Raw genomic sequence first — 13657 nt, 5'->3', positions numbered from 1 at the left:
TCTAGGGCAAGCATAATTGGACTTATTTTTGAGTTTGCATCATTTAATTTGGATTGTAAATTACATGGATTTCAAAAACTAATGCAAATTTCTTTTGTTTTAATCAATGGCCACAATCAGTCACACAAATCTGTGACTGCTGACTAGTAGACTTTGGAAGAAACAGATGTTCCTAGCCAATCACCCCATGCTTCTATTTCCTTTTGCCTATAGCTCTACCTCTTTTTTTAAAATTGAGATTGGCTTTGCTTCCACAAAGGTCACGGACAGCTGTACTTTCCCACTTAGCAGTCAACATTGTTGTCCAACAGAATATTTCATGGCTAAAGTAATTTTGGACATGTAGTTATTTACTTACTTAAGGGATTTATGTGACTGTCCAATTCACAAAGTGTAACTTTGAAGCCAAAAAAGGATTAAAGCTTTCAAAATTACATTGCAATATGGTTGTGGTGTGTTCTGGATCAATTGTAGCTTCTGAAAGATCTTTGAGGACATTAAAGGTAAAGCAATGCTCCAAGTAGGAAACAAAAAGGAAGTGTATATGTGACCACAAATAGGGTTTCCCAATCTAAGAATGGGTGCAATTGATACATAAAGATTTTTATTTTGTTTGCTTGCTTGCTTGCTTGCTTTTTTGTTACTTCTGAATCCATCTTGAACTCCTGAAAACTACGTGAACTAATCCTTGTAATTTTCTTGGCAAGATGTCTGAAATGGGTTTGCCATTGCCTCCCTCCTAGGGCTGAGAAAGACTGAGTAGTCCATGGTCATCCAGAAGTCTAAAATGGGAAAAGAATTCATGGTACCCCAATTTCTAATCTGATGCCTTCACCATCGGATTTTACATACAAAGGTAGGGTTGTTTTGTGCAAAAAGCCTTGTGGCCACTCATCTTCAAGACCCTGTGAAAATCTACCACTTTTCATAATATTTCATAGAATCATAGAAGAGTTGGAAGGGACCTCCAGGATCATTGGGTCCAACTCATTGTGTTCATTCCTTCATGCAGGCCAATATACCTATTTATACTTCTAAATCATATATTCACTTACTTCCCCTTATGCAGAACATCTGCAGGTGTTTTCTAAATAATTTTTTCTAGGACTTTAGTGATAAGGATTATTGGAAGAAATGTTATTAGTCATATATTGTTATGGCTATGAGACAATGCCAAATAATAATAATAATAATTATTATTATTATTATTATTTATTAGATTTGTATGCCGCCCCTCTCCGAGGACTTGGAGCGGCTCACAACAAATAAAAAACATCATATGTTAAAACAATTTTTTAAAATCCCTATTAAACATACAACCCAAACACACCATACATAGTCAAGGCAGCTGAGGATATATCAATTCCTCCATGCCTGGCGACATAGATGAGTTTTCAAAAGTTTGCGAAATGCAAGGAGGGTGGGGGCAGTCCAAATCTCCAGGGGGAGCTGATTCCAGAGGGCCGGGGCCACCACAGAGAAGGCTCTTCCCCTGGATTCCGTCAAACAGCATTGTTTCACCGACGGGACCTGGAGAAGGCCAACTCTGTGGGACCTAATCGGTCGCTGGGATTTGTGCGGCAGCAGGCAGTCCCAGAGGTATTCTGGTCCGATGCCATGTAGGGCTTTATAGGTCATAACCAACACTTTGAATTGCTGCAAATGATTGAAACCACTGGAAAATATTTACTATCCAATGTACTTTGTGCAGGACATAATGAGGATGATGATCATTACGTGAAAAATAACAGTAAAGGATCCATTTTCACAGAAAGCTAGCATCATTTAGTTTTTCTTACTTGAGCTCTGCTTGTTCAGTCCAAGTTCATCTAATATGTACTAGATTATTTTCTGACATGAATCTACCTCACTTAAGTCTGCTAACAATTTAGTTGGATCTCATAAAGTCATTGCAGGAATATAGCAAGTACCCCATTAACATCTCTTAGAATAATCAGTATGAGATTTAGTTATCTAGCCAGAAACAGGCTGCTAAGGGATGAGATTGAAAAGGAATAGTTTGCCCTGCAGAAAGAGATAAATGGAACCATGGCTGTGGAATCCTATAATACAGATTGCTTACCTATGGGATTAATATTAAGATACATCCTGGACAGAGGGAAGTTACCTATATCTAAATAGTTAGATTGCTTTGCTACTTTTCTCCAGAACACTTATGGAATACATGGTTCCCCATAGAAAGAATAAAATAGCAGAACTGGTTGGCAACCCTTTGCGATTTCCAAGTACTGACAAGTTACTCAGCAGGTTATGTCACAGTTTATAAGCACTGATTCATCAGTGCTAATTAGCATTTACTGAACGCCAGCTATAAACCAGATTCTGTACAAAACCCAGAAGGGACAAAGTCCCTGCCCCAAAGCCTCAAAAAATGAAGACAATAGGGACAAATTTGGTGAAAGAGATTTTGTGGTGGGGGGGTGAGAAGAACAAGAGTGGGAAGATGAAGTTGAAACAGACAGCATAAAGTACATGAGGCCATGTTGATTTGGGAAAATTGTCCGTTTCTCAACCGTTTTCTTTTTTTCTATTTTAACCAAAACTAAAACAGGGCTTCCTTTTTTGTAGAGATTTGCTTTAAATCTGCACCCTGCTAGGCAGCTTTAAGGGCACCAATAGTTTGGGGGTGTCACTGAAATGAGTGAGTAAAGTACTTTTCACAGGAAGATTGATGTTTTCCTTAGAATTTTAATATGTTAGATTTCTTGTACATTTGTATTTGTTTTGTTGTGCGCCTCCCTGAGTCCCAGGAGAAGGGCGGCATAGAAATCTAAATAATAATAATAATAATAATAATAATAATAATAATAATAATACACCAAGCATCATGATTGGGGGGGGAAGTATGGATCATCGACATCGCAATCCCAGGAGACAACAGAATTGAGAAGCAGCTAGAGAAATTTGTGAAATACGAAGATCTGAAAATTGAGTTGCAACGACTCTGGCATAAGCCAGTGAAAGTGGTCCCAGTGGTCCTTGGCACGCTGGGTGCAGTGCCAAGGGATCTCAGTGGACATTTGAAAACCATCGGAATTGACAAAATCTCCATCTGTCAATTGCAAAAGGCCGCTTTACTGGGATCGGCAAACATACCGTATTTTTCGCTCTATAAGACGCACCTGCTGATAAGACGCACCTAGATTTTAGAGGAGGAAAATAGAAAAAAAATATTTTGAGCCAAAAAGGGGAGAGGAAGAGAGGAAGGAGTGAAAGAAGGGAGTGAGGGAGGAAAGAAGGGAGGAAGGAAAAGGAAAGCAAGAAATGGAGGGAGGAAAGGAAGGAAGGAAGGAAGGAAAGAAAGAAAGAAAGAAAGAAAGAGGGAAGGAACAGGAACAGAGGAAGGAAGCAAGGAAACTTATGAAAGGGGAGAGTAAGAGAGGAAGGACTGAAGGGAGGGAGGGAGGGAAGAAGGTAGGAAGGAGAAAGAAAAGAAGAAATAGAGGAAGGGAAGGTAAAAGAGAGAAAGAAAAAGAGCAAGAAAGAAAGCAAGAAAGAGAGAAAGAAAATGAAAGAGAAATAAAAATAGAGAGGGGGAATGAAAGAAATGGAAGGAGGGAAGGAAGGAGAGAAAGCAAGAGAAAGAAAGAAAGCAAGAGAAAGAAAAAAGAATGAAAGAGCAAGAGAGCAAGAGAGAAAAAGAAAGAAAGAAAGAAAGAAAGAAAGAAAGAAAGGCAACTTCAAAGAAAGGCTCACTGAGCATCTCTCACTCTCTCTCTTTCTATCCCTCTTTCTTTCTTTCTCTTCCTTTCTCTCTCTCCTCTTCCTTTATCTCCTCTCTCTCCCTCCCTCTCTTTCTCTCCCCCCTCTCTCCCCCTTTCCCTCTCTCTTTCTCTCTCTCCCTCTCTTGCTATCTCTCCCCCTCTCCCTCTCTCTTTCTCTCCCCCCTTTCCCTCTCTCTTTCTCTCTCTCCCTCTCTTGCTAGCTCTCCCCCCTCTTCCACTCTCTTTCTCCCTCTCCCTCTCTCTCCCCCTCTCTCTTTCTCTCTCTCCCCCCCCTTTCTCTCCCTCTCTCTTTCTCACTATCTTGCTGTCTGTTGCTCTCACTCACTCTCGTTCTCCGTTCTTCTTAGCGGTGACGCGCGCACGCCCTGCCCGCCTCACCTTTGCCAAGAGCTCTCAGCAAGGGGGTTGTAGGAGAGGCGGGGCCGGCGGCAAAGGTGATATTCAATGTCGGGGGCGCACGGGCGGTTGCAGGCGTTCCCTATCTCCCTGCTAGCCCACTCGGAATATTCAAAATAAGAAAAACCTTCGCCGGCAAAGGCTTTTCTTATTTTGAATATTCCGAGTGGGCTAGCAGGGAGATAGGGAACGCGCCAACTGCCCGTGCGCCCCCGACATTGAATATCGCCTTCGCCGGCCTCCGCTGACAAAAGCCTTTGCCGGCATTTCCTCTCGGCGCAGCGGCGGGCGGAGAGAAGGAAGGGGGGGCAGCGGCGTCCCTCCTTGCCTTGGCGGGCCGCCCGACCCTCCCCACCTCCTGCAATCGCGGCGGGCGGCGGGGGGAGAGCGAGGAGCCGGTTCCGGCGGGCGCGGGGCTTGGCTGGCTGGCTGGCGTGGGGAGCGTCGCTGGTGGTGAGGAGGGAGACCCTCCTCCGGGAGGGAGGGGGCCAGGCAGCAGCTAGCCAGCCAGCCGGCGGGATGGCGCTTCGGAGTTCGCAGCCTCCCCCCCCCCCACCCTGCCTGCATCTTCGCTCCATAAGACGAGGCTGATTTTTCTTCCTACTTTGGGAGGAAAAAAAACTGCGTCTTATGGAGCGAAAAATACGGTAATTCGCCGCTACATTACGCAGTCCTAGGTGCTTGGGAAGCGCCCGACTGGTGATGAAATATGAAATCCAGCATAGTGATCTCGTTTGCTGTGTTGTATTGTTGAAATAATGATAATGATAATAATGATAACAATGATGATGATGAGGATGATGATAATAATAATAATAATAATAATAATAATAATAATAATAACAACAACAACACTATCCTGTATTAATATGGTCTTCTTTGTGCAATTATGTGGGAGGTTGTTTTGCTGTAGGCAAAAGAGCTTTTAAGCGTTAAATCCTACCTCAGGTGACAAACAATTCCATGATTGCTCTGATAAAGCAAACTAGCTTCAGAACTCCCAGGGCAGATTCTCCAATTTTTAAAATCACATTGTTTGAATGTAATTTGAATAGGTTCAAATATAGATTTGAATGTTCATTTCAATTGGCTCCTTCCAACCAGGCACAGCTTTGTGATGGTTCTAAAGTATCTTTACATCCCTGCCGCAACAGTAGCAGTTCCTACACTACAGCCCAGGCCAGCCACCTAACCCTCATGGCATGGCAAGCTCAAATCACCCATCCCAGGGGTAAGCAAAGTTGGTTCTTCAATTCCTTGTGGACTTCAACTCCCAGAATCCCTGAGCCAATCATGCTAGCTCAGGAATTCTGGGAGTTGAAGTCCACATGTCATAGAAGAGCCAACTTTGCCTACCGCTGAGGTCCTACCAAAATGATATTTTGGGGGCACTGTGGTCCGGAAGCCTAGACTCCCCCTGCTGGTTGAGAAGTTGACTGCAACCGGCCACAAGAGGAAACTTCCCCACCCACTCAGCCTCTCTCTTTCCCTCCCAACATCGAAAGGCAAGGTACGCCAGATGCCAACCGCCCCCTCTACACACAGAGAGAGACACACCGACGCGTAAAAACTCTTAAAAGAAAAGATGAGGCCCTGGCTGTTAGGGATTCCCCTTCAAAACTTCAGATGGAAACTACAGTACTCCGCTTTGCAACGTGGCTGGCACCGTCCTTAACCATGCGCCTGACAAGTACTTAGTGGTTACTACTCTTGTTTGGGATGGAGTTTGGAGTGGAGTTTCCTTGGTACTAAACCGTTTCCCCACCGATTCCCCCATCCACCCACCCCAGTCCTCCTCTGAGTCTGAGGAGGCGCGTGTCCCGACTCACCCCAAAGTGCTGATGAAGCCGTTGACCGACCCTTCGGCGTACAAGGAGACGATGTCCCCGATGTGCAGGAAACTGGACATTTCATTCATGGTTCCAACAAGCCCGATAGATGCTTTTTTTTTTTTTAATTAAACGCCTCGTCTCGCCTTCGCTTCTCCCCCTCCGCAGAAGCGCTTCACCCAATGCGCCCGGCGGCGGGGCACCAGGAACTACTAACTCCTAATCCACAGGCTCCTCCAACTCGAGGCATCGGCACCAGATCTCTCCCGCCGGGTTTACACGTGGTTTGCGCTCAGGCGGATTCGTGGGAGCTTGGGATTCGAGCTAGTGCTGGGATTGGACTCGAGCTAGCGCCGGGCGCTCGGAGAGAGAGAGAGAGGGAGGGAGGGAGGGAAGGTGGTGGTGGGGAAAGCGGCCGGATTGACCAGAGATTTGCATTGAGCTCCCACCGACACGCTCGCAGCCTGCCAAGCTTTCTACCTGTGCGCAAGCCAATAGAAACCGATCAGGAAGTCCGGATGAACTACTAGCCCATGCAAATGTCTCGATGGCAAAGAGGGCGGCTGGAAGCCACACCCCTGCTAGCCCCGCCTCCTTGCCCACCGTGAAGAAAGTTTTCCAAGCTTTCCAAAAAGGAGCCTGGAAGGAAAGCCCAGAGCTTTGCGCTCTTGGAGGCGCGAACGATTAAAAAGAAGAAGATGCGCGAAGTCTGCCATTCTTCTCCCTTCTTCGCCTCTCCAACCATTCGGCTCGGTTAAAAAAAAAAAAGCCGAAAGCGACATTTATGTTAGTCGCCCTTCCCGGAACTGCACACGATTACGCAGGCGAGCCAACGCGCGCGCCTTCGGCTTAGCCTCTTGCTTGGGGTCCAGTATTGGATTCGGGACGCATTGGTTTCTTTTTTTGCTCCGCCGTCCGCCTCCTGCCCGGCATCCGATCGAAAGGCGCGCACGACCCGGTGGTTTCGACCGGGCTTTTTTAATCAGAGGCGGACAGGACAGGAAGGAAAAGACCGGCTTTTGTTTTGATCGCCGCGTTTCACGTGGCATAGAAATCGGAAGAGCGCTGAACTGAATTATTATTATTATTATTATTATTATTACTATTACTATTAATTATATATGGGATGGTTTAATGTATCCTGCATTGAGCAGGGAGTTGGACCCGATGACCCTCGAGGTCCCTTCCAACTCTATGAATCTATGATTGTGTGTGTGTGTCACATGTTTTATATGATATATATAATAATTATATATATTATATGTAAAATATATTTATATATTATGTTTATTATTATGTTTATTATATTTATTATTATGTTTATCATCATCATTAATTATTATGAATAATAATAATTATTATTTGTATTTCATAAAAAACAGTAATACACAGCAAACGAGATTTATATGCTGGATTGCGTATCACAATATCCCAAGTCGAACACTTCCTAAGCATCTAGGTTAGGGAATATAATATTATATTATTACATAGGAATATAATAATATTATATTATTATATTAATAGGGAATCTAGCAATAGCATTTAGACTTGTATACTGCTTTGTAGTGCTTTTACAGCCCTCTCTAAGTGGTTTACAGAATCAGCATATATTGCCCCCAACAATCTGGGTCCTCATTTTAACCCACCTGCGAAGGATGGAAGGCTGAGTTAACCTTCAGCCGGCAGTGAGATTTGAACTGCTGAACTACAGTTATCCAAAATAGCCTGTAGTGTTGCACTCTAACCACTGCGCCACTCCACTCTTAGGCTTATAATAATAATAATAATAATAATAATAATAATAATAATAATAATATTATAACAATAATAATAACTAATAATTTGAATTATTATTATTGCTTTTTCTCATCTCCCTAGCAGTGGGTGTTGCAGCGCCTGCCTTCCTGTGGAGGCAGGCGCTTGTAACTCTCCCTCCAGCGACTCAAAGAAGAAGGCGGAAAGACATGGCCCAGTTGCTGTAGCTGACTCTCCCTTTTGTTTCGTTAGGAAATTAGCAGCAACAAAGTTGGTTTTGTTTTTTAAAGGGAGTGGAGCTCTATTTGTATACACAGTTCAAGCCAGAATAGCATAGTGTGCGGTTGAGGGTTGTTGTTGTTTTTTTCCTGGATTGTCCGAGGGGAAAAGAAAGAAAATCCCAAAAAGTAATTTTAAAAAAAATCCTGGGCATTCTTTACTGGATGACTCAAATGAAAACTTTTTTGAAGTTCCTCGGCTATATCAAAGAACTTTAGGAGTGGCAGCTGAAGAAAGGAAAACACCTATATCAGGAACCAGGAAAAAAAAAAGATTTGAAAACAGAACTGCCTTTGTCATCCACAATCCCTCGTATAAATCAGTGATACATCCTGAACCGGAATAATGAATGGACTTCTGGTTCATTTGGAAAGCATACAGTAGAAGTGGGAGAAAGTGCAACAGAGTGCAATAGAATTCATCAGAGCACCTACTAGAAAAAGCTAGAATATTGCAAAGCTTTAGCTTGGGGGGAAATGTAATTAAGAGAGGATGTGATCAAAGTGCATAAAAACCAATACAGTGTTCCCTCGATTTTCGCGGGTTCATACTTCGCGAATAGCCTATACCACGGTTTTTCAAAAAATATTAATCAAAAATACTTCATGGGTTTTTTTTTCTATACCATGGTTTTTCCCACCCGATGATGTCATACATCATCGCCAAACAAATAATTTTTGCAAATAAATCACAAAAAAATATTGTTAATAAATAATTATGTTTATAAATATCAGGATCACTAAGTGTCTTATTCAATGGTGAGTAATAATGGTGAGTAAATGGTTGTTAAGGGAATGGGAAATGGTAATTTAGGGGTTTAAAGTGTTAAGGGATGGCTTGTGATACTGTCCATAGCCAAAAATGGTGTATTTACTTCCGCATCTCTACTTTGCAGAAATTCGACTTTTGCGGGCGGTCTCGGAACGCATCCCCCGCGAAAATCGAGGGAACACTGTATAAATATAAATTTATATTGGCATATAAATCCAATAAATAAATAAGTAATTAAATCTTGCATGGCGATAAAGTGACCAGAAAAGTTTTCTTCCTAGGTCAGAATACTGAGACTGCCAATGAAGAAATCTGACTGAAAGTAGATTTAGAGCAGGGCTAAAGATTGTAGTTTTTCATGCAGCGTTTCACTGATTAAAAAGGTTGGATACATTTCATGAAAGAATCTCTGAATAAATATTAGTTTTGAAGATTCAGGGCTACCTCTTTATTGCAGGCAGGATGCTGACAACGAGAACAGAGAAAGAGGATGGCCATTTGCTCATGAACACCACTAGTAAAATTCAATTATTTTGCTACCGGTTCTGTAGGTATGGCTTAGGCATAGTGTGGTGTGGCTTGGTGGGCATCGCTTGGTAGATGTAGCAGGGGAACAATATTGCAAAATCTCCCTTCCCGCCCCACTCTGGAACCAGCCAGTGGAGGTATTTATTTATTTATTTACTTACTTACTTACTTACTTACTTACTTACTTACTTACTTACTTACTTATTTATTGTTAGAGTTGGAAGGGACCATGCGGGTCATCAAGTCCAACCCCCTGCCTAAGCAGGAACCCTATAGCATCCTAGTCAAATGGCAGTCCAATTTCCTCTTAAAAATGTCCAGAGTATTGGAGTTCACAACGTCCGCTGGTAGGTTGTTCCACTGGTTGATCGTTCTGACCGTCAGGAAGTTCTTCCTTATTTCCAGGTTGAATCTCTCCTTGGTCAGCTTCCAGCCATTGTTCCTTGTCCGGCCCTCCGGTGTCCTGGAGAATAAAGTGATCCCCTCCTCTCTGTGGCAACCTCTCGTATACCTGTAGACTGCTATCGTGTCCGCTCTGGCCCTCCTTTTCTCTAGGCTATCCATGCCCAGTTCCCGCAGTCTCTCTTCGTAAGTCTTGGTTTCTAGACCCCTGAACTACTCAAAATTTCCACTCCCGGTTCTCCAGAACCTGTCAGAACCTGCTGGATTCCACCCCTGAAGCAAATGTTGGATAAGGACGGGATGTTGCCTGATCCAGCCAGACTTTGCTTATGTTCTGATGAAAAACAAGCAAGAATGGGAATTGTTGCCTAACAGGGATGTTAAGATTGCCTTTTGCAGATAAGAGTGCTGTGTCTCACAAGCAGTAACTTGACCTGTTCAGCTTTTTTCGAAGATAGGAAAATGCAGTGATGAGAAGAAGATATGCAGTGATGAGGGGAATGTCACCCGAGAGATTTGGTCTGCCTTGCAGTCAGGAAAGGAACTACAGTGGTACCTCTACTTACGAACTTAATTCCTTCCGTGACCAGGTTCTTAAGTAGAAAGGCTTGTAAGAAGAAGCAATTTTTCCCATAGGAATCAATGCAAAAGCAAATAATTCATGCGATTGGGGAAACCACAGGGAGGGTGGAGGCCCTGTTTCCTCCCAGGAGATTTCTAGAGAGGCCCCATGGGGATTCTCCCCGCCTTTTCCGGCCCTGTTTCCTCCCAGGAGATTTCTAGAGAGGCCCCATGGAGGCTTCTCCTCACCTTTTCCGGCCCTGTTTCATCTCAGGAGATTCCTAGAGAGGCCCCATGGAGGCTTCTCCCCACCTTTTCCGGCCCTGTTTCCTCCCAGGAGATTCCTACAGAAGCCCAACAGAGGCTTCTCCCTTCCTTTTCCAGCCCTGTTTCATAGAAACATAGAAGTCTGACGGCAGAAAAAGACCTCATGGTCCATCTAGTCTGCCCTTATACTATTTTCTGTATTTTATCTTAGGATGGATATATGTTTATCCCAGGCATGTTTAAATTCAGTTACTGTGGATTTATCTACCACGTCTGCTGGAAGTTTGTTCCAAGGATCTACTACTCTTTCAGAAAAATAATATTTTCTCAGGTTACTTTTGATCTTTCCCCCAACTAACTTCAGATTGTGTCCCCTTGTTCTTGTGTTCACTTTCCTATTAAAAACACTTCCCTCCTGGACCTTATTTAACCCTTTAATATATTTAAATGTTTCGTTTCCTCCCAGGAGATTCCTAGAGAGGCCCTAAGGAGGCTTCTCCCTGCCTTTTCCAGTTACAGTTTTGTAAGTGGAAAATTGTTCTTGGAACACCCAGTTCTTATCTAGAAAAGTTTGTAAGTAGAGCTGTTCGTAGGTAGAGGTACCACTGTACAACCTTTTTATCCAAAGCAGCAACAACAGATGCACTGTTTTCTTTCACAAATTAGTTTCCAAAGTGAAGTAAGCTATCTTCAAATCAGTTCTCTAACTTTATGCTTTAATGCCCATGTTCCATGGAACATGTTTTTAATTTCTGTCTTCTGGAGTTGTCTGCAAGGTTAAGGGTGGTTGTTGTTGTTGTTTCAAGCAAGATGGTGGCCTTGATGGTGCTATTAAAGCTCCACTTTTAAAAAAAAATGAGGGTGGCACATAAAAAGCAGATAGAAATTCAGTGGCACTGTCCTAGTAATCATCTTGACTTTTTAAAAAAATCATTTCCCAAGGACAAGTCTGTATCTCCTGCAGGCATGAAGGAATTTTAAGCCTAGCAGAAAATTAAAATGATAAACGTGTGTGGGATCTGGACAGATTAATTTAGTAAAGTCATATCTCCAAGGCTCAGGTAAAATATTGTCCTCCTAACTTCTGGGCTTTAAAAAAATTACGTGTTTCTCTTCATACTGACATTCCCAGTTGTTCACTATTTAATGGAAATATCTTCATTCTGCTTCTACAAAAAAACGTTAAGACAACCAATAATGAATTCTTCCAGCTTCATTTCTCTAAAAAACAATGCTGGCCTAATATTTGCTGCTGTTGTGGCATCTTTGATCAGGGCAATATAGCATGAATGGAATGGACCAGTGGTAGGATTCGATTTTTTTTACAACGGGTTCTGTGGGCATGGCAGGGGAAGGATACTGCAAAATCCCCATTTCTTCCCGGTCTGCTGTGACTTGGGAGGCAGAGAATAAATGGGGGTAAGAACCAATCAGAGATGGTATTTATTGGTTCTCCGAACTACTCAAAATTTCCATTATTATTTCTCCAGAACTTGTCAGAATGGCTGAAACCCATCTCTGGAACAGATACTAATAGAGGGCTCTGTGGAGCTTCTTCAGAATGGATTGACTACTCTTCCACCTATGGTCCTTTTGGTCTTCTCCCAGCTGAAAACAACATGACATAAAGCAATGTGGAAAGAGGCTGAGCAGAAATAGCCCCAGGGAGGAGAAAAGCAGATGGTGCCATTATTGTAGGTTGTGAAGCATAGGAGAATTGAAATTTAATAGTTTAATAGTTTTAGAGGAGATGGAGAACTGATTGAAACTGACAATGCAGCAGGGGAAACTGAGGAAAGAACTACGTTTCCATTCCACAACATTATTTTTGGAACATTGCCGTGAGGGGAATTTGGGACTGCTCCACTATTGCTGAAGCAGAAAATGCCCTTTTTCCCCCCAAGTAGATTATTAAAGATCATGAAATGTGCAACTCCTGTAAAAGCAAAAATACGATAGTAGTGAATACAGCTCTTCTTCCCCAAATAATGTAATGGAAATCTGCTCTTCTCCACCTTGCTGGAACTCTAGAGAGAAATTAGGATTTCTAGATTTCTCTCTAGATATATTTTACTCTTAGATATATTTTACTGTGATATATTTTACTAACCGTCATCATGTATTTTACTATGTTTATATAGATATATACCCGCTAAAACCCTCATTGTGTATTGGACAAAATAAATAAATAAATTGGCATTGGGGGGGGAAATGACTAATAGGATACGGAGGACAACATTGAAAAAGAAATCAATACAGTGGTAGTCATTGACTAGAGACTCAATGGGAATGAACATATCTTTACCTCCCAACACTTCCAAAATACCCCTTTGGTCACAGCTGTCCTGACATCCAAATTAATGAACAAAGCATTACAGGTTTTACACCAGTGGTGGGTTCCTTCCAGTTTGGACTGGTCCTAAAGAACTGTTAGTAGCTTGGTGGCCTGGGCCGCTGGAACCAGCAGTGACTCAGGCCTGTCATGTCCTTGAGCCGGTTCTCTCAGTGGCAGCACAGGGGCTGCCATTTTGTTTTTCGCTTCTGCACATGCGCAGAAGCTGTTTTTAAAGTACTGCGCATGTGCAGAGGATCATTTCTGGGAAAGGACATGCATTCGCACAAAACATGACAGCTGTCAGCCTGGATAGCTTCAAGGCAGGATTAGACAGATTCATGGATGCCAAGTGTATCAGTGGTTATTGAAATGGATATCCAAGTGCTGCCTCTATGTTGGTTGAGGCAGGCAGGATTCCCTTGGGTACCATTTGTTGGGGGTCAAGGGAAAGGGAGGGTTTTGCCTTCTCTTTCTACTCAAGATCCCCAAGGACAATTGGTGGGCCACTGTGTGACACAGAATGCTGTACTCAATGGGCTTTGGCCTGATTCAGCATGGCTCTTCTTATGTTCTTATGTTCATCATGATATGAACCGGTGGGAAAGGTAAGTAGAACCCACCCCTGTTTTACACATCTTGAAAGTATATTGACTTCATTGGAAGAATATTGCTTTTATCCTGTGCCTTATCTTTTTTAAAAAAATTCATACACTAACATGCTGTAGAGCAAACCACCAGTCTCAAGTTTAACCTCTGAGTCCTATAAAGAACCTAGAAGCATTTTTGGA

General features: G+C 42.8%; 1 protein-coding gene across 2 annotated transcripts in view; it reads right to left on the bottom strand.

The window, feature by feature from the left end:
* Positions 1–6739, bottom strand: part of ITPR3 (inositol 1,4,5-trisphosphate receptor type 3) — a 170273-nt gene extending 163534 nt beyond the window's left edge. For both annotated transcript variants that reach the window (XM_070745257.1, XM_070745258.1), the window contains exon 1: positions 5972–6739. In XM_070745257.1, coding sequence (XP_070601358.1) covers positions 5972–6060 — 89 coding nt within the window. In that variant the 5' untranslated portion in view covers positions 6061–6739. The remainder of the gene's footprint in view (positions 1–5971) is intronic.
* Between the last annotated feature and the right edge of the window lie 6918 nt (positions 6740–13657).

This window comes from Erythrolamprus reginae, chromosome 3 (genome assembly GCF_031021105.1).
Source record: "Erythrolamprus reginae isolate rEryReg1 chromosome 3, rEryReg1.hap1, whole genome shotgun sequence".
NCBI classification, from domain to species: Eukaryota; Metazoa; Chordata; class Lepidosauria; order Squamata; family Dipsadidae; genus Erythrolamprus; species Erythrolamprus reginae.
This window is presented reverse-complemented; position numbering and strand designations above follow the sequence as displayed.